We start from the raw sequence: 24,772 nt of genomic DNA on the forward strand, positions 1-24,772 counted from the left end.
TTAAATAAGTTAAAAATGTTACTCCAGACAAGCTCTTTTAGACTATTTGTTTTTTTGCCACTGGCTAACCACACTATTCAGTAATAAGCTCCTGGAACAAGATAACATCCAACAAAGTCTTTAAAGTACACATTTTAATGCTGCAATGAAAACCAGCTGCATATGAATCTAAGAGCATTCCTGATAAGATCACAATCAAAAGAACCACTAACCTCAAGAGCACTTAATTTCTTTGTTTTACAAACAAGGAAGTCTATGATAGGTGTGTAACAAGGCTATCAAGAGCTTCTTTTCAATAGAGGTTTATCCACTTGGGAATAATAAATTTATTTGGGTATATTTTTCAGGAAAACCAGTAAACACTCACCAATGCTAACCATTGCCATATGAAGAAGAAATCTTGTTTTTGCCTGCTCAGCATCCTTTACACTTGCCAGACATTAAGTCTCTGTCCTTTGGGAATTGGCCTTCTTTATCTGTCAATCAAATGGTCTTATTTCTCCCACTTCAGGGATAGCGAGTAATCTAGTCTTGCCAGAGTCTTAATTCTAGGCACAGGAATTAATAAAGAGACGGACATGTGCCCTTAACAGGACCAATCAGAATCTTTTTCAGGGATTAATACAGATACTTGGAAAGAAAGTCTTTCTCCTACATCACAAACAGTAGGAACTGTGGAACTAGGAAATTGCCAGGGGCCGCCTTGGCCACCTCCTTAAGAATGAGACCAGCACGATGAGAACAAAATTAATAGCACAGAAAGTGAAGTCATCATCTGAGCCTCTAGATCCAGCAACACCTGAACATAGGGCCTAGGAGTTCCTAATTCTGTTTTGGAACAATTGGAGAATTTGAAAATTAGGAGTTTAATTCATTTTATTAGGTGTGACTGTTGTAATGTGCTTGTGTAATGTGCAAATTTTGAAGAGAAGCATGTTGTGTTCAGGGGTAAAAACATCATGAGGTATATAAATTAACAAAATATATTAAGTAAATATTCTAAAATATGAATAATGATTTAATAAAAAGATGCACATATGCTATTTAGAACGACTATGTAACTTATCATGTAAATCAGGACTCTTCTGAGAGTGAGAGGAGAGCTGTTAATAAACGCACCAGGACGACACAAGTAGACTTAGACAGTTGGACAGTCCCAAGCAAACTGAACAAACAGCCATCCTGGTCTACCTAGTTTCCTGGGTTTTTGAAAATTTTTATGATCAGTGGTAAAAACAAAAACAAAAGCAACACATTTTGCAAAAGCTAGTTTGCATTTGGTTTTTGCCACCTGCAACTGAGAGAATCCTGGCCAAGCTAGCATACCAAGATGCAAGCTTAAAATACCACTTTATCTCCTAACATGTTTAAGAAGCATCATAAACACAGCTTTCAGCTTTATATTCTCCTGAATGATAAGTTTCTTTCAAAAGAAAAAAAAGACTTACATTTTTAAAAATGCCAATCATCTTTATAAATTACCCTGGAATTTAACTCAAATTCTCTAGTTGTTTTATAACAGAGTCTACAATTTTGAAAAATATGGAGTTTTTGTTGTTTTTAATGTGAACTCTAATGTGACCCTTATTAAATTCCTTTAACTTTTTGAGCCTTGATTTATTTTTTTTGTACAATAAAACAGGATATAGGTACTATAAACTCCAGTGAGGTCATACATATAGAACACTTTGAAAAACTCCTTTACATAAGAAAATGTGTACTTCACAATGGCAAATAGTACTTTTATTTGCTATCATTAACTTTCTTTAAAAAGAAGGGGAATGCAAATGCTACTTCAGAGGTTTCATGGGGCGCCTGGGTGTCTCAGTTGGTTAAGCATCTGACTCTTGATTTCAGCTCAGGTCATGATCTCAGGGTCCTGGGATCAAGCCCAAGCAGGGCTCCTCATGCAACGGGGAGTCTGCTTGAGATTCTTTCTCTCCTTTGCTTCTGCCCCTCCCCCTGCTCTTTCTCTCAAATAAGTAAATCTTAAAAAAAAAAAAAGTTCAGCATTTCAGGCACAAAGAACATCTTAAAGTACTTCAGATTTTATATGGCCTCTTGCTGGTTATCTGTAATCTTTCAGCTCTGTGACCACTGTCCCCTGGTGGGGCTGGAACCGGCAAACTGTACTTGGTATCTTGACAGGAAGTTATTATGCTCTGTGAAATTCTGCCAGTAGAAAGCATCAGGAAAAGCTGGGGGCGGAGGGGCAACTTCATTCCTTCCTCTTTTTCCTGGCTGTGCCTAAGTGTCCATATCACTTCCATGGCCTCAGTTCCTAAGACAGTGGTCCTGGTATAATGTCCAACATACTGTTCCCCTTTGAGTGAAGGGTTAAGGAGAAAACATTCACTTCTCTTATATAATGCTAAGCTATACCTTAAAAATTATTTATTTATTCATGAAGACACAGAGAGAGGCAGAGACACAGGCAGAGGGAGAAGCAGGATCCCCATGGGAGTCCGATATGGGACTTGATTCCAGGACCCTGGGGTCACGACCTGAGCTGAAGGCAGATGCTCAACCACTGAGCCACCCAGGTGTACCCAATTTATATTTTTTGATCATTTAATGAAGTCCTATGAACTAGACAGAAGATTTTTTGCTAGACAGTACTTCTACAGATTCCTTGAAGAGCTCAATGAAGACAAAATGTTTTATTAGGCACAAAAGTTCCAAGGCAGGACTTCACATACTCGCCAAGTGGAACTCTAAGGATAACTGTCAGAAATATAAACTATATAAAGTTTAATTTTCAGGTCTGTCAATCTTTGAGATTTAGTGGCAGATGTTAGGCACTGGGAATAGTAAGACAAAGAAACGTAGTCTCTGTTCCCTGCCCCTCCTCAATTTAGAAGAAAAGGGGGACACATAAACAAAATACTATAATGGACTGAATTGTGCCCCTTGTCCTGTTCATATGTTGAAGCCCTACAGGGCCCATATGGATGTAGTAAAGGTTGAATTAAGTCATAAAGATGAAACCTTAATCCAATAGGGCTGACATCCTTTTAAGACAAAGATATACCAGAGGTCTCTGCTCACACACAGAAGAAAGACCATGTGAGGACACAGTGTGAAGGTAACCATCCACAAGTTAGTAAAAGAAACCTCACCAGACAGCAACCTGATGGCACATGGATCTCAGACTTCCAGCCTCTAGAACTGTGAGAGAATAAATCTGTTGCTTAAGCCACACAGTCCGTGGTTTCGTTATGGCAGCCCGAGCAGACTAATACAATACCTATGAAGAGTGCTATGTAATACACACAGGGAAGACCTACAGCTAAAGTGCAGGTAGGAAAGGATTCTCACAGAAGGTGACACCTGATGCCTAATCTAACTGAGAGAACAAGTAGATGCAGACCAGGGGAAACAGAAGGGGAAAGGGCCACCAAACAAAGAGAATTGCACATTCAAAGGCATATAGGATTAAAAACAAACAAAAAAAGTACCACAAAACAACACAAAAAAGAAACGGCAAAGAGCTAATTTAGTCTGGTAAAACCTGAGGGAAGATTCAACAAGGGACTGATTAAAAACTTCGCTTTCCTCTTGAAGGCAATGATAACTAGAAAGAGATTTAGACCTTAAGTGGCTGGTTTGGATTTGCAATTTAAAAGGTAAATGGATAGAAGGCAGAAGATAAGACTATTGGCAGTAATCTGGGTGAGAAATGATATAAGCAAAAAGTATAAATGGAGCTGAGAATATATAGTTGAGATACTCAAACGGCATGGAATTGAAGTAAAATAACTATAGTTAGTTATACCAAACCAAATCTGACTGCACAGGATTCTTTCTACCTTTTAGGAGATAAGGGTGGGATAGAGAATGAGGTCTTAATTTAGCACACTGCACCCTATTTTTATATGCAAAAAGATGGAAGCCCGGGGGTTTTGAAAGGTACCAGCAGATTCCTGAGGGGCATTAAGGGTCATATCATCACTTTGTCACTGGCTGTGATGTGACACAGGTTAAGTCACTTCTTTAAGCTTTACTAGGAGAATATTCAGTGCTCATCATTTAGGAACAAATATAATGTTAAACTCTGGTTCTGAACTGAAAAATATCTTTTTCACGTCTGAGCTAACCAGTCTTCCTTATTTAATTTAAAATAACACAGATAAGCCAGTAAGTGAATTTCAGACACAATATGTGAACTTTTAGTTACAATGTAAATTAGTCACCATGATAGTAAAAGACAGCAAAAAGCTTAAATGTCCAATACTGATGTAGGATAGAGTATTTTACAATAATTTAAAAATATATTTTTAAGACTCTGATGCTTGTGATGACATATGGCAAAAAAATACAATTGTTTATATAGAATAATCTCAACATATAAAAAATGTTACAAAGTAAACTGAAAGGCAAGATTATGGGTAGGTTTCTTTTCTTTATTTTTTTTCCTACATTTTCCAAATTTTCTGCAATGAATGTTTATTTATCACTTCATTAATGAGAAAAGCACACATATTCTATTGATAAAAATCACAAAATCTTCAGAGTTCACTCCTTTTCATGTATGTAAGATGTACTCTGGCTAAAAAGAAACAATTTTCCTAAATGAAAGTCTATAGGTTTATTACACTTTTTATTTAAAAGACATTTATCTGGGAAAGAAAAAGATTTTTATCTTCTATTAAGAGTTGTTGATAAAACATATTTAAATCATCATTCAGGATTACAATGTTTTTTAAAAAGCAAGACATTAAAAAAGGCTGAAAAGGTGCCCACTAAATTAAAATCACTGCTTTTATTAGAGTACTGGGATGTGAGTGGCGTCTTCTTCATCCCTCCAAATGCTCTACAGTGTCTTATGTGTTGTACACTGCTGCTCTGACTGGGCACCACAGCGCCGCTGCACTGGGAGGCAGCTTGCTGGAGGTGTAAGCATGTGGCTCTGCAGTCAGACGGCCTAGACCTGAATCTGCAGACTGTGTGGCTTTGTGGCTTCAGGGTCCTTCGGGTCCCCTTTCTATAAGCTAGGCAAATACCAGTACCTATACTTCCCTGTGTGATTGTGAGAATTAAAACAAGAATCTGAAAAGCACTCAGAAAATGGCACATAGGGGCAGCCCTGGTGGCTCAGCGGTTTAGCGCTGCCTTCAGCCCAGGGCCTGTTCCTGGAGACCCGGGATCGAGTCCCATGTCGGGCTCCCTGCATGGAGCCTGCTTCTCTCCCTCTGCCTGTGTCTCTGCCTCTCTCTCTCTCTCCCAGGAATAAATAAATAAAATATTTTAAAAAAGAAAAGAAAAGAAAATGGCACATAGACTCTCAGTAAGGAATGAGGGCAGTCTCAGAACACAACGGTTAAATGAGAAGAGAAATCATGGCTGACACAGGAAAATGAACTTGTATAACTTACATAAAAGACGACTGGTGTGGTAGGTATACATGGTATGCATTTGAAGAGACTTTCTAATTGCTAAATTCCTCTCCATCTGTATTTTTCTTTAGCCACCCACAGATTCTAATTTTCATAAAATTATACTGGAAAATAACTGCTTTGTTTTCTCAAACATTTTAATACTAAACCAGCTTTGTCCTATTAAATAAAATATCACAATAAATGTGTATCTTTACACTCAGTGTGATTAGTATGTTTTTTAGAAAGTCTTAGTAACGCTTAAAACATAACACCCTGAAAAATAAGGCAAAATTAATTTCTATCACTTAATTATACCTTGAAGGAGATAAAGGACAAGAAGCCAGAAAAAGATGACTTTTGATGTTACTTGTAACCACCACCGGAAGAAAAAGGGAAAAAACACAACTCGAACAATTCCCTTTCTAGTCAGAGAAGTCCAAGGACTTTCAGGTTTTGCCTTAGCAAATGCAGACCCTGAAAAAAGTAAAATAAAGTGACAGAGTACATTTATCATTCTTTAATTTCCTTAGAGAAAAAATTTCAAAATGTGAAGAACAAAAAACCATGTATAATTTTATTTTGCATTACACTGTGAGAAATGCCCAATTTTGGGTAGTGGACAGGTTTAAAAACATTCTCATGCTATCATATTAATATAAACTCAGGTACTCCAGAAAAAAAACTATTTTTAACTGAAATAACAGCAGAATTTCTCCCACATATTTTATAAATGTAAGATGAAGTTCAAATGTAAGCTCCAATTAAGAATTAAAAATTATCACTTTAATTTTTTATAACCAAGCCATATAGCTTGCTAAGCAAACACAAGCTGGTTTTCTTTTATTATTATTTCTTGGACTGATTTTTATGGGAGTACAGACTAGTCAATGGTATTTAAACACCTGCATTATCTCTTTCTTATACTATTCCCACCTTCACTTTATGCTTACATTGCTTTTATTTCTACAAATCTGTATCTAACCCACTTCGAATTGTTTCTTCAAGGTCAATTTCTAATTACATTAAGCTTTTATTTATTTAAGACTCACCTCTTACAAGATCAACATCTATGAGGTCTGGTTTCACATGCGCTGTTTTCTTTGGTTTATTCCTTAAACCCTATAATATATTAAAGTAGTACTGGTAAGAGAGTAGATCTCAGAAGTCCTTGTCACAAGAAAAAAAAAAATCTTTGTAACTGTGTATGGGGATGGACGTCAACTACTTATAGTGATATCATTTCTCAATACATACAATATATTTCTCAGTACATACAAACACTACATCATGTTGTATATCTAAAAGTAAATATAATCTTATAGTCAATTATACATCAATAAAAATAGCATTGGAATTCAATATATATATCTTCAAATTTAGAATAACAGAAGATAAATTCTAAAGATTTCAATTAAAAAAACTTTAAGTAATTATAATGGACAAAAATATAAACACGTTATATATTTGTTATAATTGGAACATAACTTTAGTATTGTAATAAATTTTATTACTTTCCAAAAGGATAAATTTGGGGATTTGTGTAACAGGAGAGACCTGTTTATTACTAAAAGTAAAAGTCTAAAACAAAGACAATCACTACCACCCAACTAGGATGTACAGTCTGAGATGGTCCATGAGACTGTTTGGGACCCAGATATGCATAAGAGAGGCTGGCTGGGAGTGCAGTGGCCCTGAAAGGCCCTCAAGGGGCCTTCATGATGCTGGGGCGTTTCTGCAGGAAGCAGTGGCTCACAAAGCTGGGATGCAGACTTCTCAGCTGATGCCAGTAAGTGGGGGTGGAATTAGCTAAGACCCAGAGAGGATGATGCCCATCTCAAGGTGGCCGCTATGTTCACATGCCAACCACTAACGAGACCACAATGCAATCTAATCACCTTAGAAATCAGACGCCATGCCCAGGCGGAGCAGGATGAGGGAAAAGCAGAAGTCATGAATTGAATTAGTTTAAACTCGGAATTACTGAACATTAAGTTTCTGCCACCAGTGGAGGTGGGAATAGAGATAGAGATCAAAATCATCGGGGGAAAAAAATCACACTTAAGACTAGGATGTTAAAAATTAGAAGAGATTAGGCTAAATTCTTTAGGAGCCAAGTGCTGAGATATGCCGCAGTGTTTAGATGATTTGTTTACTATTCATTTAATTCATCAAGTAACTGCAGTAAATTCTGTTTGGTCCTGATCCAAGTAACAATGACCCCTAAGGTAAATTTTTAGTTAAGGACTATTTGCATCTAAAACAAATAATAGGAGGCTATTTGAGCTCAGAATTAACTGAGATGTTTAAACCAAAAATGTTTCCTGAAATCAAGAAGAAAACTACTCAGAGGTACAAAAACAAAAGAGAAGAAAAGAGGACAGAAAACAGAGCCATGGTAATTTTAAATATAGCCAATTCTCATATTAACAGATCCTGTATTTGCAAATTATCCTACTCACAGAATTTATCTGTATCCCCCAATCAATACTTGCTGTGCTTTTGTAGTCATTTGCAGTCATGTACAAAGAGTGGCAAAAAATTTGAGTCACCCAATGTGCACATTCCCTGGTGAAGTCAAACAAGGCAACAATCTGCCTTCTTATTTCAGCTCTCATGCTGAAAATAAGTATCCTTTTCACAGTCAACTTAGTGCTGGGGTTTTGCTTTTTTTGGTACTTCTTTTTGGTAATTTTGTTGTTTAAAATGGCCCTCAAGCACAGCACTGAAGTGCGGTCTAGTGTTCCTAAATGTAAGAAGCCCGTGATGTGCCTCACTGAGAAAATGTGATCTAGATAAGCTACGTTTGGCCATGAGTTACAGTGTCGCTGGCCATGAGTTCAGTGTTAATGCATCAACAATTTATATTAAACAAGGTGTTTTTCAACAGAAAAATACATAAAACAACGATAGGTATCGATCACTTGACTTGTGACTAGAGGTGGAGCAACGGTCAGTATCTGTTAACTCAAGTGTTCATGGTTACTTTATAGAATGTAACGCCTGTGAGTAATGACTGCATCTGTACTTCATTTCCCATTTTATTTATTTTTTATTTTATTATTTAAAGATTTTACTTATTTATTAGAGACACACAGAGAGAGAGAGAGAGAGAGATTGAGATAAATATTTTATTTATTTATTAGAGACACAGAGAGAGAGAGAGAGAGAGAGAGAGGCAGAGACACAGGCAGAGGGAGACGCAGGCTCCCTGCAGGGAGCCCGACATGGGACCTGATCCCAGGACCCCAGGATCACGCCCTGGGCCGAAGGCAGACGCTAAACCACTGAGCCACCCAGGGATCCACTCATTTCCCATTTTAATGTCAGGATAGTGGCTAGCAGACTATGAATCACTCCCAGTGTTTTGCACATTGGAAAAGCAATTCTAATAATATATACACATTTAAAGCAAAATTTCATTAATAGAACATTGTTTAGATTTGGTATGAAATCTAAGATTTAATCTTTATGACTGTCAACAAATTTGAAAACAGTAAAATATTTTGATTTACTTCTACATTATTTTTCTAATAATTTTAAAATAATCTTATTGCCAATGTTTTATGACAAATCTGAAGCTTAACTTATTGCTGTATACCTAAAATTTTTATCAGGTTGTTTTAAGAACTTAAAGTCCTTATGAAAGGAACAGTAAATTATCTTGATTTATGCAATTGTGTTGTCTTTCAACATGTTCATTCTTCTTGACCTTTTTTGTACATGGTTCATTTCCTATTTTATATTTCATTAAAACATTTATTTTGAGCTACATTGTAGAGTCACAACACAATTGCCAGTTTCATTTTATTTTATTTCAGAGAGAGAGTGAAGCAGGGTCTCGGAGGGAAGCAGGGGCAGAGGGAAAAGCAGAGAGAGAATCTTAAACAGGCTCCATGCCCAGTGCTTGATCTCACCATCCTGAGATTATGAGCCAAAATCAAGAGTTAAATGCTTAACTGACTAGGCGCCCCATATATATGTATCTATTGATCTATTTATCTATTTACTTATATTTTTTATAATTGCCACTTCTGATAAAACTCCCTTCAAGGTAACCTATCAGAATATTTAGAGGGTTTAAAAAAAGAAAAACAAAGAAGAATTTCATTGATAAATCATATAACATTTATAATTTTAATCACAAAAAGGATATTAGTATTCATATGTAAGTATTCATAAAATCAGTTTAAGTAGATATTTTAAGTTGGAAAATTTTATTTTTTATTTAAAAAAATTTAATAGATTTTATTTATTTGAGAGAGAGAGTGAGAGATACAGAGAATATGAGCAGGGTGAGGGGCAGAGGGAGAAGCAGATTCCCTACCGACCAGGCAGCCCGATGTGGGGCTCAATCCCAGGACTCTGGGATCACTACCCAAAACAAAGGCAGATGCCTAACTAACTGAACCACCCAGGTGCCCAATAAGTTGGAAAATTTTAAATTGGTTTAGAGTAAACTATATTCACACAAAATAACATAGCTTTCAGGACTAACTATAATTATGGACCATCAAAAAGTTTAAATGAACAAAAAATGAAAACTAAGTTCAAAAGAAAAGATTTTAATAACTAGTGATCAAATTAGAAAGTAGAAACAATCAGACACCACAAATACAATTAATCTGTAAGAATGTAAGTAATATATTTTTTTGGATATACACTTAAAATCTTACAGTACATTCCTAAGGCACAATAACACAAATTGTATGAAGTTCTGAATTTTTTTTTAAGTTCTGAATTTTTAAAAATCTGTAAGTACACAGATAATGTTGAGCCAAAAAGCTTACAACAGCTGTTTAAATTTAGAAAGAACTTCTGTTCAACGATGCAGGCTTCCCATGCATGGAGCTATTATAATACTGTGACTCCTACCAAAGGATGTAACTATCAGTTTCACTTTCCAGAAATCCTATTTAGTTTCCCCCATCCTGTTTTTCCTCTATAATGACTTTAAATAGCATAGTTCTTTTTACCGAGGCTATACAATTCTAGTAAGTACTAAAACTGGGGGGGAAATTCCACATTTACTTCTAAATTTGGGTCAAGGTGATCAGGGAATGGAAGTTTTCAGGTATAATTTCTAAAATGTTTAAGAAGAAAATAATTTGCAACTTACAAAAAACCTTAGCAATATCAAGTAAGGGTCTTCAATTCAAAAAAATAAACATTTCCAAGGAACATGTTTTCATGGCTCTTTTGTTTCTTTAGTTGCTGATCACTGCTGTGACATACAGACAATCCATTAGAGAGGACAAATTCACTGCATTCCGCAGAGTCTTCTCTGGGGCACCAGGGGCAGTGTTTTGGGTTTCTTTTGAAATCAAATATTAATACATCACAGTAATTTCTCTATCTCCCTTAGAATAAATGCAAAATTATTTTACAATACAAATAACCTGCCTCAACTAAAATGTTTAGCAAGAACGGAATGTTTTAGGCTTGTCAACAAATAGACCCCGTTATTTAATTCAAAATAATGTGTCAACTTTAATACTTTTTAATTCTACAATTACTATTACAAAATACTATCTTTAAAGGAAGATATATTTCAGAAAAAAGCTATAGTTCTCCAAGTTCATCCTGTCAGTACACCCAGGAAAGACTAATATAATCCTCTGTTACCCTAACCTCTGTTTTGGCATTAAAATAGTTCCAAAAAGTGAGGAATGTAGTGTTTTGTGATGAGCAGCTTAAGAGGTTTCAAGGTATCTTACTAAACCCGTATGCTGCTCTTTGCTTGCTTGAGGTATTTTTACTCTTCATGATACTCTTGCTAGACTACTGTCTCGTGGATCTCTTACCTACTTCACTTACATCTCTTCCTTTACCTGTCCATTAAATGTTGATGTTCTGTAGTGTTCCATTCTCAGCTTTTTACTGTCATCACCCAGTGTAAATCTCCTCACTCCTAGAGCTGCATCTATATAATGTTATAATAAACAGAGCACACATATACACATATGCGTGTATATACAGGCACACTTTATTCCCCAATCTCTTCTCCAAGTACCACCTAAATATTTCTAAAGCACAATTTTAAATCTGCTCCTCTTCTAGTATTTCCCATACCACTTAGTGTTGCCTGAGTGAAGTTCCTAAAACATAAATTTAATCAGGTAACTAGTCCTGCTTAAAATCCTTTAATGTCCCCCTCATGGTTTTCCAGATTACATCCAGACTCTCTAGGGTGAGGCACTATCTGACTCCTATTTTCTTGTAAAGCTTCCTGACTGGCCGCCCCAATCTCCTTCCTCCATCCAACCTATTACCTACCAAGCTCCTCAAGGATTCCTTAGTCAATCATGCTCCATCCTTCCTGCATGTTTATTTCTATATGCTCTTCGTTCTATCTGGAATGTTTTCCTCATTCTCCCTAATGTTTGTCAAACTCAGCTCATGAGTCACTTCCTCTGTGATGTCTTCCCTAACCTCCCCAGGGCTGCCTCCCCCTGCACTCTCCAGTGGAGGCCTACATATCCCTCCCTTAACTGAACTGATCTCATTTGTAATTATGAATCTCATCAACAAAATTGTAATACATTCCATCTTGCTGTCCTCAGGATTTAATCCTGTATTTAACACATAGCAGGTGCTTATAGCAACTTTAACTCTTCCTGAAAATAGTCTAAAGATTAAAACTGACCAATGGCAAAGAATCTTGCTCTTTATTATAGATGACTAAGTTGTCTAAACACTGAGATTTTTTTTTGAGACTTTTAAGGAACTATAAACACTGGTTTTCAATCTAATATAAACCTTTTCATACAAAATAGAAAATGTCAAGCAACTAAAGTAACATTCTTTGGGCCCAAATTAAATTTAGCTCGTGCAGGAACACACAGATTAGTATTATCTATGCAAATGAAAATATAAATCTTATTATCAAAAAGGAGCAATTGCTGAGAAACAGAACAAATTTAGTTTAAAAAATAGTTTTCATGCTAGCAAGGTAGCCTATGAGAATGTCTTATCAGCATAAGTGATTACATGTTCAAGAAGAAACCACCTACTACAAAAACATTTTAATTAATGCTTTACTTTCCTAAGTTCTTTTAAAAAATGACCAACTCTTCAGCAACTCTACTTGCGTCCAAGTCATTCTGTTAGTAGCACCAAAAGCAGATCTCAATGAAGCAGAGCGGCATTTGACAGGATCACTCAGGCGGGAAAAGTCCTGAAACACTTACCAGTTTAATAAACTGTACAGAGCAATGACAGCATCAAAAGGGAGGAAAAGTAAACTAGAAGTATAAGGTGACAAGTGAAAGGGGAAGAGAGCTGATAAAAAATAATCATTAGAAATTAAATTTTAAAAGATAGAAAGATGATAAAAAGCAAAAATAAATAGATCAATCAATCATCAGAGGTAAAGACACATGATTATGCCAGCATAAGAGTTTACCTCTTTGTTTAAAAGTTTGGATAGAATAAGTAATATTCATACCTTAAAAGTGTATGGAAAGATATAAAATAAAAAGTGGTTAATAATTAATTTATAGAACTGTTTCAGGATACACAAAATGAAATAAATTTGTTACCTTGATTTCTCTTTGTTCAACAGATTTTTCCCATATTTGTTGATCATATGCTCCAATCTATGAAAAATAAGATAAAACACTGCATTAAATGATCATTGTTGGTACCTTTCCAACAGGTATAATTCTGCTTGCATTATAAGCAACTCAGCATTCACTCAGCACAGAGTAGATTTAGCTTTGTCTCAGACTTCAGTGATCAATATTGTACTGCAGTAGTTTTCAAAGGTACAACTTCAGGACCAGAAGTTTTAGCATCACCTGAGAACTTGTTGGAAATGCAAACTTTCTGGCCTCATTTCTGAATCAGTAATATGGCTGTGGCACCCAGCAATCTAGGTTTTAAAAATTCCTCTAGATGATTCTGATGCACTATTAAAGTTTGAGAACCACTGCCCTAGGGAATCCTTTATTTTAAATAAACACAGCTCTGGTACCTTCAAGAAAAAACTACCAATAATACATTCTTTATCGAGTTATTTTTTAAAGAAAAAATACAAATGTTCTACAGAACTAAAAATTCATAAACATGTAGATCACAATTACCACTTGGGTTATGGTTTAAACTGATAAATAAATCTTGAAAGTGATTGAAGATGCAAGGTTAACATCAGAAGTAAAATTCCTTTTAGCTTCTATACCCATTACTCTCAGATACTAGAAAATTCTCTGATCTATACCTTCACCTGGGTAGGATGAACAAACCATTCTTACTGTTTGTCTCTACCTTCTTTGCTGTTAACACCTACTGTCCTCAGCACCTTAATTCCCAATGTCCAACAGGACACTGAAATGGATCACTAGCTTATAGTTTTAACTGAGAATTTTCACTTATAGTGTTAATTGAAAATTAGAATCCTGAGAAATTAAAATTATTTCAGTTACTTACAATTAAGAGATGAGACATAGACCAGAGACAGGCAGAGATATTATGAGGATATTCAGGCAGAGTATTTTCTGACTTATAACATCATTCCACCCAAAAGTCCTTTTATCTACATGTTTTTAAAAATCTTGTTCCAAGAAATGAGAAACTGAGAATCCAAGATGGTTTAAAGACAGACATGAAGGGGGTAGAATAAAATGATTACATGACTCCATGAGTCACCTTCATTTTGATTATTCTCTCTTATACACTATCTTATTCATACTAATTTCTCTGATCCTTTAAATCTTCTTCTCTTTTTCATCACTTTCCTGTAACTCCTTTCTTATTTTTAAAATCACTTTGTAATATAATTTTCCCTGCAAATTAAAATCTTAGAACACCTAGGCCAAGACACGGACTGAACAACTTACTTATATGTAACCGAAATTGCCATGAGTCTCTATAAAGCAGGATAGATAAGCAATAACCAATTGTTTGGACTTAATGGCAGAGCTGACCTGCTCTAGTAGTCAAGTGACTAGTTGTCCTTTACCCTCTTAAATTCTGAATTCAATTAAACGATCATCTTCTTTAAAATCAGAAAAGGTAAGTACGGGGACACAGATTCCACAAGAGCAATTCTGCTCTAACTTGGTAACTCAGAAAAACTGGGTTTAATTCAATCAAAATTTATTTTAAAAGTAATTTTCTATTTCAAAGGCACTGCATATTTTTTAGTGGAATAATAACACAAACTAATAAAGAACAGGTACCAATGTTAGGTTTTTTTGTTTTTTTTTTTTTTTTTACAAAATTTTATTTATTCATGAGAGGCAGAGGGAGAAGCAGACTCCCTGCAGGGGAGCCTGATGTGGGACTCAATCCTAGGACCCCAGTCATGACCTGAGCCAAAGGCAGATGCTTAACTACTGAACCATCTAGGCCCTCCATGTACCAATACGTTTTAATAATCATTTGGGCAGTATTTTGTTTTCATGTACAAAACAATGCACCCAATTTTCTTTTAAAAGAATCATATTTTTATTTCAAGATGACAAGAATATGGACATGGAAACATATGCTCCACAACCTTAACATCAAGGAAAATATAATAATGCATATGCAAAAGACCAATCAGAAATGCACGTCAATCCTTGGCCTAACCAGGTTTGATGCAATCCCAGCATGGTACTCCATGGCCCCAGGCTTAAAAGGGTTCAGAAAGTCTAATAAATCTTGCAGTGAAGTGGTGGCTAAAAGTGGAAATGCTTTTTGAAGGCTGAGGTATTTGTAAATAGCAGAATGTAACCTAAACTGGTGAGGGATATTCCTATAAAAAGGATAAAGATGGTTTTATTTTTTGGAGATTCTGTTGTTTCTTTTTCCTCCAAAAGATTTGGTGGATTAGAGGAAGGACAATTTTTACTGTAATAGAATATGGGATCTTAATCTTTAAAAAAAAAACTAGATAAATGTCACTTTCAGTTACAAGCAATTAAATGTCTCTCCACATGGAGACATCAGTTTTCCTTTGCAGCACACATTTTTTATTTTAAAAATACTACCAGATGGACTCTTCCGTTACATAAGCAAATAGACTACTTTTCTTGAAAAACATTGTGATGGTGCCATGAACCTACATGCAGGTGCTTTACATGGTCATAGCTCTGCTTAGTAATGCATAGGCCATTAAAAAATTACTCTTAAATATAAACTCAGACTGAACTGTGTCTGAAAACTGTCTGTTTATTGGGATGTGTGTGTGGTACATCAGAGGCCTCATGAAATCAAGGTGATGGCACAATGCCAGAAAGGACAGGGAAGGAATTCAAGACTCCTTCTGATCTATAAAGCCTCATTTGATTCCACGATGAAATCTGTCAAGATAGATCAGAACACCTGTGGCTGAGGTCAAGCTCTTCCCCTGAAAGAAACATGATCTTCTGGTCAATCATTATAGAGCAGGAAAAGAAGTGAAACTTAAACTGAAGAAGAGAAGAACCATCTGCTCAAGACTTAGGGTCAAGGATAAAGAATAACTTGCAGAAGTGTGCTTACAAAATTAAACAAGTAACTCAACAAATTTTCTGAAGGGTCTATTTCTATTCTACCTCTGACACAGAGACACTTGGCAGACTCTAAATCACATAAACTTGAAATTCTTTCTCTTTCTCTCTTTTGTATTTCTTCTACATAAAATTAAATCACAAAGCTGAGTTCAATCATAGTTCTCTGCAAAAAATCAGGACAAAAAATTACCTTATTTTTTAAATGACATACAAAAGATTAAAGGAATCTTGGCAGTAACATTTGTCTAACAGAACAGAAATTTTAAATCAGATAATATTTCTTCTACTGAGAAAAGAATATCATGTAATATTTTGGTATCTTCCATATTTCAGTTACTCCTAACTATTCTCCCCTGCCCCCTACAATGCCTCCACTATTTGGATGTCTAGAAAAGTGCCCAACATTCTATGGAAACAAAAGGATGTATATACAAATAATGCTGTGTTGGCAGGCAGATTTATAAATACCACGGTAACTGGTGTATGAGTAGTTCTATGGCTTTCCGGCCATATTCTTCCTGACGATCTGTTTCAAGGAGTGAAAAACACTGTTTCTCTTGTATCATGAGAAAAGACTCTGAAATCTTGATTTACTTTTGATGTGCAGGCAACAGTTTTGTACGTATTAAGGAAGTTCATTCTCAGGTGCCTGGCTATGGTAAGCAATTTTATTAAAACTCTGGTTATCGGGCAGCACCGGTGGCTTAGTGGTTTAGCGCCGCCTTCAGCCCGGGGTGTGATCCCAGAGACCCGGGATGGAGTCCCACATCGGGCTCCCTGCGTGGAGCCTGCTTCTCCCTCTGCCTGTGTCTCTGCCTCTCTCTCTTTCTCTCTGTGTCTCTCATGAATAAATAAATTAAAAACCTTAAAAAAAATAAAACTCTGGTTATTACTCCCTCAGATGCCATGAACACCATAAGCCTCCAGGGTACTCTTACTCAACCAGAGAGGACCTATAGTCAGCTTTTTTCTTTTTTAAAAAAGCCTGGTCCCAGACTAAATACTTTACCCTCTACAAATTCATTGTGTATCTTCAACAGCAGGTCTCACAATCCTATGTTGATCTCTTCCAATACTTCCCATAATGACAGTAAGGACAGTTCTAAATTCCCTTCCCACAGGCTTTAATTCCTAATGACTGTGAGCATTATTACTCCTCCCGGCAGAACATCTTCAACTACTAAGAACATACACGAACTACTTCAACTACTAAGATTGAAGATCATCAGCCTAATTTGCAACTACACAGATGCAAATATCTTTATTTGCTGTCTCTTCTATCTCTAGTATCTTCCTCAACTATTATTTCTAGTATTGTTTCCCTTCCTTCTGTTTTTATAAATGAACTTTGCACCTTTACAGAGGTTAAGACTGATTAAAAACAAACCAAAAAAACAACTGAAGGAACAGCATCCTGAAAGTGGTAAAAATATTTTTTGAAAGGAAAAAATGAGAAGAAATTGAGATATTATAGTAATACCACATGAATTAAAACAGAATTTAGTGAATACTATAGACACTTCCTGACATACTGAAGACTCTCATAAAAGGAAAAGGTACATAGTATAAATCTGAAATTAATATAGCTAATATTACTATTAAGTATATATGTAAATATATATAGTAGGTACTTAGAAACATGAAAACCATTAACAGAAATTATCTAAAAGAAGTACACAAGAGAACAATTCTGTTACTTTCTTCTTTGTACTCATTGATACTGTACCATTTTCCCCCCCTAATAATAGATATGTACAACTTTTATAAAGCATGATTCTAATCCAGGTCTGGTGGACTCCAAAGAAATTTGAACTATTTATCTAAGAAATTGTTTCTGTCACTAAATAATATCTTTACAGGGAATCAGCATCGACCTCTACCTATCATCAGCCTAATTTTTTACCTTTCTGTACCCTAAGACAAACAAAATGGGGAAGGGGAGGGAGAGGGGAGGACAAAGGAAACATCAGGAATAGGGAGAAAGGACTGGTAGATAGAAAAAAAGACTTTGTCTCAGTGTCAACCAGAATCAGGCTTCTGAGAAAAAAAAAAATTGTAACGAATATGATGGTATCAAATGTACAAATGTTAAAACCTAGATAATTATATGGTGAAATGGGAAACATATATCACTAAGGAATTCCAGAAAAGAAATGTTTGAAAAACAATTTGAAAAGCTACTCTTAGGTAATCTGATTACCTCTTAGGTCATCACATTCAGAACAGTAGTGGTTCAAATAACAAGAGGCTAAAGAGAAGGTGTCTTGCTTCAAAAAGGTAGTTACCAATAGTTTAATTAGATTAAGTGCTTAAATAAAAGATTTAGAGTTCACAAATATAAATATAAGCAGGGCAAATGGAAGCCCAGATTTGCACACATATTTTAAGCACCTCATTTCCTTAGTGAATGAACAGACAGACCATAATATTATATATCAAAGTCCTAATTTTTCCTACTTCTATCATGCTCAGTTTCATTTTTTAGAACCTCATTTCAGAAACTCTAAAAAGCAAGCTATTAATTCTCACAAACATCAAATTTAATTCAAAAAGTTAACACAGAACCCAAATCCCTTCTGAGCTTGGCTCACTCATTAAATATCAGAGGCCAATCACGTGCCAGGACAAATATAGTCTACCTTTGGTACCAAGAGCCTGTGTTAAAAGCATGACAAGGATACCCTCAAGGCAAGAAGCTAAAGAATCTCTTAAGACAATTTCTCCTTAAAACAAAAACCAAAAACCAAAAAAAGCACATAAAAACAAAGAGTTGCCTGTAACCTTGTTGATTCTTCCCATCTCTAAAGTGAGAGTAAATATATTCTATTTTTTTCTGTGACTATATTTTTGTACATACATCATCAATTATAAGACCCTTATAGGTAAAGGTCATGTTTCTTTTACACCTATGACAAGTCCCATATATTTTTAAAAAGATATTATTTATTTATTTGACAGAGAGAGAGAGAGAGAGAGAGAATACAAACAGGGGGAACAGAAGATGGGAGGAGAAGCAGACTCCCTACTGAGCAGGGAGCCCGATGCCAGGCCTCCATCCCAGGACCACGGGATCATGACCTGAGCCCAAGGCAGATGCTTATCCCACTTAACCACCCTGGCGCCCCAGACAAGTCTCATATTTTAATAGTGATTTAATAGCTGTACAACCAAAGATAATTTTTATCTTTGAGTCTTTTCTTTTTTTATAAAAATAGAAGCTACCAATCAGAAAATACCCTTTGTTATATTTGGAGTGTTGGTTTTTAATCCTTTGTTCTTATTACCTCAGTTGATTGGCTTTTAATGTTTACTGACAGGAGTAGCAAAGACCCTGGACTATGCAAGAGAAGTGGATTTTCATCCTGCCTCCATCATGACTAGTCTTATGTTACTGGCAAGTTTCTTGAGTCTGAGCATCTGTAAAATAGGGAGAATGAAACATACTTCACAGAACTAGAATGTAAAAAATATGTCTCATATGCCGTTGGTGCTCCTTAAATAGTAGTTCTTTCCTTTCTTGGTAAATCAATCTCTCTAAGCCTTAATACCTCATTTCTAAACTGATAAAATTGAACTATACTTAATTTTTATTTATATTCACTAAAGATGATTTGGATGGCCACAATTTTTTAAAATTTTTAATTCCAAAGTATAACCCTCAAAAGCTTATCAAATAGGTTTCCACTGTTCTTTGTCCATAACTACCGCCATTCAAACAGATTTCTCTACTGAATGCCTGGCAATATCTATGAGTCCTTAGAACTGCTCCTAGAGAGCCTCGTTTCTAACTACTACCTTGAAAGCAATTCCCCTTACTTCTCCATTTATATGCTCACCTATCGCCTATTCTATTCTCGTTTCTTCACAATGTTCTATTTTCATCAACATACTGCCCAATGTTTCTGATTGCCCATTGTGCGTGTCCACACGCACCCCCCCGCCCCCCGTGCCTACAGAAGTCACTCAAGTGACTTTAATGATGAGGAACAAATGAGGAAGTTGAATCACTTAATTATAGGATATGAATTATGAATAAGGATGATGTCACACAAAAAAAGTGTGGTCCGCGGATGGGGAAAGAGTTAGTGACTCTTTTGAATGTATAACAACTACCAAATCATTTTACCAAATCTTTAATTCTTCTGAATCAATCTTTTCTTAGAACTCTAAAAAACATGAAATGTTAAATCACAAAAGCCTTTTAATTTAACCATTAAAACATTCCTCTACAGTTCCAGTGTTATTTGGAGGAGGGGATGACATGGGTAAGTAGTCAAAGTTAAGATACCTTAATTGGAGAAATAAATCTAAATCATGAAATAATTATGAATAATTATAAGAAAAGAGTGTTTTGCAGCCTCTTTGCTTCAGCTGCTCTTTATTTCTTCTATTAGTTATTAGCAGAATCATATAATCAAAAGTGTTAACTAGAGAAAAGTAAAAAATAAAACTTTTTAAAAGATTAAAATCTTTGTGGGGGGAATACATATCTAGCTAGCCTCTGACATTCAGACAGAAATATCAAAGTCTGAAAACACATCATCTTATAGATACTAAAATCTAGGTAATTACCAAAGATTCCATTAATTATAAATAAAAATGGTTAAAGCCATTTAAAAATTTTCCCACATAGTCTGTCAATTTATGCATCATCTAAAATCACACCCTTTCCTGCATTAACCCTGAGACTAGTGTATTACAGGTCCATACATATAATCAAATCATGAATCATGACCAAGTTCCTATCGCCTAGGGAAAACCAGTTAATGGTATAGTAAAACAATGACTCAAGTTTAGAAAAAAAGTCTAGAAGAGTGTTCTTTAATTCAACAAAAAGAAACAATTAAGTTAGAGCCTGCCCCTAAGAAGTGCCAAATCCAAAGGAAAAAAGTTAGAGATTTAGTTATAATTCAAAGCAGAATCAAGTAAGCACTTCTGTACTATACAAGTGAGAGATGGTCTGGAAAACAGTAGTGTTTGTGAGGTAAATACACAAAAATAGGAAACAAACTGAGTATGTGGGCTGGGGAAGAGACAGAAATGACAACCTCTGGCTAGGTACCTAGGACTGCACCGGTATCATTAACCATGACATGGAATAAAAACAAGATTTGTGGGGTGGGGGGCGGGAGGGGAAGAGGCTGTTGAAGTTCTAAGCCAGCTAGGAATCAGGGTTAAAGTCAAAGAATTGGGAAGGTGTGAAAACTGGAACTCAGGAGCAAAAACTCGGTGTTTGGATGATCTGTAGTTAATGATAATATAGGGAGATAGAAATGATTCAGGAGATCAAGGACAAAATATTAAGAAAGATAAATATCCACTGGGAGGGGAGATGTATCAAAGTCAGGTTAAGAAGACTTAAAAAAATTAGACAAGAAGGAAGAAAAGTGGGACAATAAACTATAATAAAAGCAAAAGGAGGAAAGAGTTTCAAGAAAGGAAGTAAAATTAGAGCTGAAAATACTGAAATGTTTTGAGGTGCTTAGGTAGTTAAACATGTTCATGTCAAACAACCTTGATCTCATTTAAATAGGGGGCAAAGGCATGAGCCAAGATATAGAAGTTTGGAGTTTGGAGAATGAGGGACAATAAAAAAGTCTACTGGGTGATGATTGTATCTTTCCCTATACCACTGAGACCAGAATCAGGAGGGGAAGAATCAAACACATGCCTGTATACGCTGCCACCAGATACCTACACTATGCCAGGCAGGCATGATGCCATGCAACTGGCAAGGTGCCTCAATAAATCTTCCAACTGTATAGTGTCTTTTGCCTTTCTTCTGCCTTTCCTGAACAATCCAGTGCTAATGTCATTAGGGCAGAACCACAGGGGCCTAAAGCAGGGTGTCAGAGTGTCTGACACATGGGTGTGGCTAGGCGTGAGGTATCAGCCCAAGTGGGGTATAAAGGGGGCCTTGTGGGCTATGGGGACTCAGAGCCTGAGCATGGTGAGAAAGGTAACCACATTTTGGGACAACCCAGCACAGAGAAGGTATTGAAACCTATGCATGGTGAGGAGGACATTCAATTGGAGAATATCCTAATGGGGGGTGTCACAGCCCAAGAAAGATGAAGAGGTCTAGAATAAAAAGTGTGAATGGGATGAAAAGGATATCCATATATAGAATGGGATGGCAAATGAGGTGAGAGTCTGGTCACATAGGTGGATACTGATGTCTTGATAGTCTGAAAATGTTCACCCCTGTTTATTCAGAAATCTCTACCTATAAAGCTATTAAAGAAATAAAAGATTAGTTTGATGACATGAATACTATATGTAAACAGGAAGGGTTTAAAAATTAAATTATGGCATATTTATACAATAGAATATTATGCTCATTAAAATTTTGTTTAAAAGGATATTCAGTGATGTGAAAAAAATATTTTTGGTATGCTACATGAAAACAAGATAGCAGAAAAACTAAATACAATATGATCCTAATTTTGTTGGGGGAAATTCACAAGGTTAACAGTAGGGCAATTGTGTAACTTTATATTTGCTTGCATTTTTCACTTTTCCTATGATAGACATTACTTTAAAAAAAAAAAAGATTTAAGAGAGCAGTGATAAGGGGAAGGGGTAGAGGTAGGGGAGAGAGAATTCTAAGCAGACTCCACGCTAAGTATAGAGTCAGACCAGGGGGCTGAATCCCATGACCATGATATCATGACCTGAGCTGAAACCAAGAATCAGATGCATAGCCAACCCAACGACACCACCCAGATGCCCCAACATGTATTACTTTTAAATCATGATAAAATATCAAGAGAAAATAAAAGCTAATATGGCAGTAATATCAAGTGTTAGGCACTGGGCTAGATGCTTTTGAATACATTTCCTTTTTTTTTTTTTTGAAATGCCCAGGTGAGTGGTGCTGAAGAATGAAGTAGAAGTAGGTAGAGCATCTTTTTTTTTTTTTAATTTATTTATTTATTCATTCATGATAGACAGAGAGAGAGAGGCAGAAACACAGGCAGAGGGAAAAGCAGGCTCCATGCCAGGAGCCTGACGTGGGACTCGATCCCAGGTCTCCAGGATCGTGCCCCGGGCCAAAGTCAGGAGCCAAACCGCTGAGCCACCCAGGGATCCCCCTGAATACATTTCCTCATGGAAAAGTGCTGGGTGCTAAGGAAGCAATTGCCACTGCACAAAACCAATTTCATTAAGTATCATTATGAAAATAAAGTTTTTCCTATGAGTTATAGAATGGAAATTTCAGCCAAAAAGTTATACCTTAATTAAAAAAAAAAAAAGTTATACTTTAATAACAAAACTGTCAAGTCTATGACTGTAAAAGTGCAGAGAGACACCTACATCCTAGGATATAAGGGGGGGGACAATGAGTTAAAGAACCAAGATGCTAATATATACCAAGTGGCCCAGAAAACAGCAACATTCTAATGGGACTCTTGTGGCAGAAGGGTAACTTCAATTGCATCAGGTGGTGATGGAAGGAATTCAAATGGTTCACATAGGAAAGGGCAGGGGGAAGGGAGGGAAGGGAGCCCAGTAAATGGTTACATGGTGGAACTGAGAGAACTCTAAGTTCTGGAGCCCACTCCAAGTTCTTAGGTCATCAGTAGCTTTTTGGCCTCTCAAGCAACCATCACGAACCAGCCATATGAGAAAAAGAAGCTGCCATGGACAAGTCCCCTCTGATTCCTGTTTTTTGTGCCTCCCTAGTTCCCAAGAGATTGAAAAGATAAACCTTCAGAGATTTACTAGATACAGTGTGATTTCAGGGGTCCCTTAATAATCTTCAAATGCCAAGCCCCCTCTTTAAAAGGACATAATCTTTAAGATTAAAAAGCAAGTTCCTACTTGATTCAATACCTGTCTCTCATTTATACTTAAGTAAAATCATTCAGTCACTGAGCATGAAGAACTGCTATCCTGAAGGCCTGCTATTCTGTGAGGGGCAAGGCGGAGAACCAGGTCTGTGTCATCTGATCCTGCACACACCCCTCTTTCATAGTGATCCAAAGCTAGACAGCTGACTCACAGTGAGCCAATCAGATTCTCTCCCCATTACTAATGTCAGATGAACAAGACAGACAGAGACAGTTGGCTAATAAAGAAAAATAAAATTAAAACAACAAAGCCTTACAGACAAGTTTCTAGAAATTCTCCTGCTAAGGGGCTCAACACAGGACTGCTTTTTGCCTTTCCTTCCCAGGTGTTGGCTGTTGCTGTTGGCGCAGTTGACGTGCGTAGGGAAAAGTAGAAACAGAACACGGTGGTGTTTTTTCCTAGCCCAACTTTAATGAGAACATTGCTGTTAATGCAAACCAACACCGCTCTGCATAATTTAAGAAGATTGTTTATTTTCCAACTTGCTGGTACATGGCAGTACATTCTCAGTGGATTTATTAATCAAGGTACTGCCCAATTAATAACCTTTCTCAAGAAAAGTCATCTTGGCAAAGATAATTTAACTTCTGCTTTTCCACTTAACCTAATCTGGCATCATGAATTATGAAGACCTTCCTTGCTAATGAGGAAAAAAAAATCATTAGTGGCTTTTATCAATCACATGAAATAATTCAAATGTGCCTTACTTCATGAATTAAACAGAGGGTCAAAACACATTATCTAGGGTAAATGCTAAAATTCTATTTAATAAAGTTATAACATTAATCCCCAGGTTTTAAAGCTTTTATAGCCAAACTCTTAAAACTTAACATTACTTAATAATTATTTGAATTTTTGAGTAAATTTTATCTCAACAATTTGTTTATTAAATAAAATTTGATTTTGTTAAAAATAGTTAAATTATTAAACTATTTTAAACAACTTTTTAAAATAAAGCCCTACCTAGTCCAAGAAAAGGCTTTCACTGACAACACAGGTCATGTAGCCAAACATGCATTTATGAAAGTTGATGTACTCAGTTAAGTAACACTGACCAAAACCAAGCTA

At 36.0% G+C, this 24,772-nt stretch overlaps 1 protein-coding gene across 7 annotated transcripts in view; it reads right to left on the bottom strand.

Annotated features, from left to right (window-relative positions):
• Positions 1–24,772, bottom strand: part of PHTF2 (putative homeodomain transcription factor 2) — a 113,389-nt gene that overhangs the window by 41,519 nt on the left and 47,098 nt on the right. For 4 of the 7 annotated variants that reach the window (XM_072759828.1, XM_072759825.1, XM_072759830.1 and 1 more), the window contains 3 exons: positions 12,917–12,973; positions 6,428–6,497; positions 5,694–5,852 (listed from right to left, as the gene is read on the bottom strand). Coding sequence is in view for 2 of the 7 variants with exons in the window: in XM_072759825.1 (XP_072615926.1) it covers positions 5,694–5,852; positions 6,428–6,497; positions 12,917–12,973 (286 nt within the window). In the remaining 5 variants the exon portion in view is untranslated. Of the gene's footprint in view, positions 1–5,693; positions 5,853–6,427; positions 6,498–10,494; positions 10,595–12,565; positions 12,657–12,916; positions 12,974–24,772 lie in introns of those variants that run through there. The other 3 variants (XM_072759827.1, XM_072759831.1, XM_072759829.1) reach the window with 2 other exon arrangements.

This window comes from Vulpes vulpes, chromosome 5, assembly GCF_048418805.1.
Source record: "Vulpes vulpes isolate BD-2025 chromosome 5, VulVul3, whole genome shotgun sequence".
Lineage (NCBI taxonomy): Eukaryota > Metazoa > Chordata > Mammalia > Carnivora > Canidae > Vulpes > Vulpes vulpes.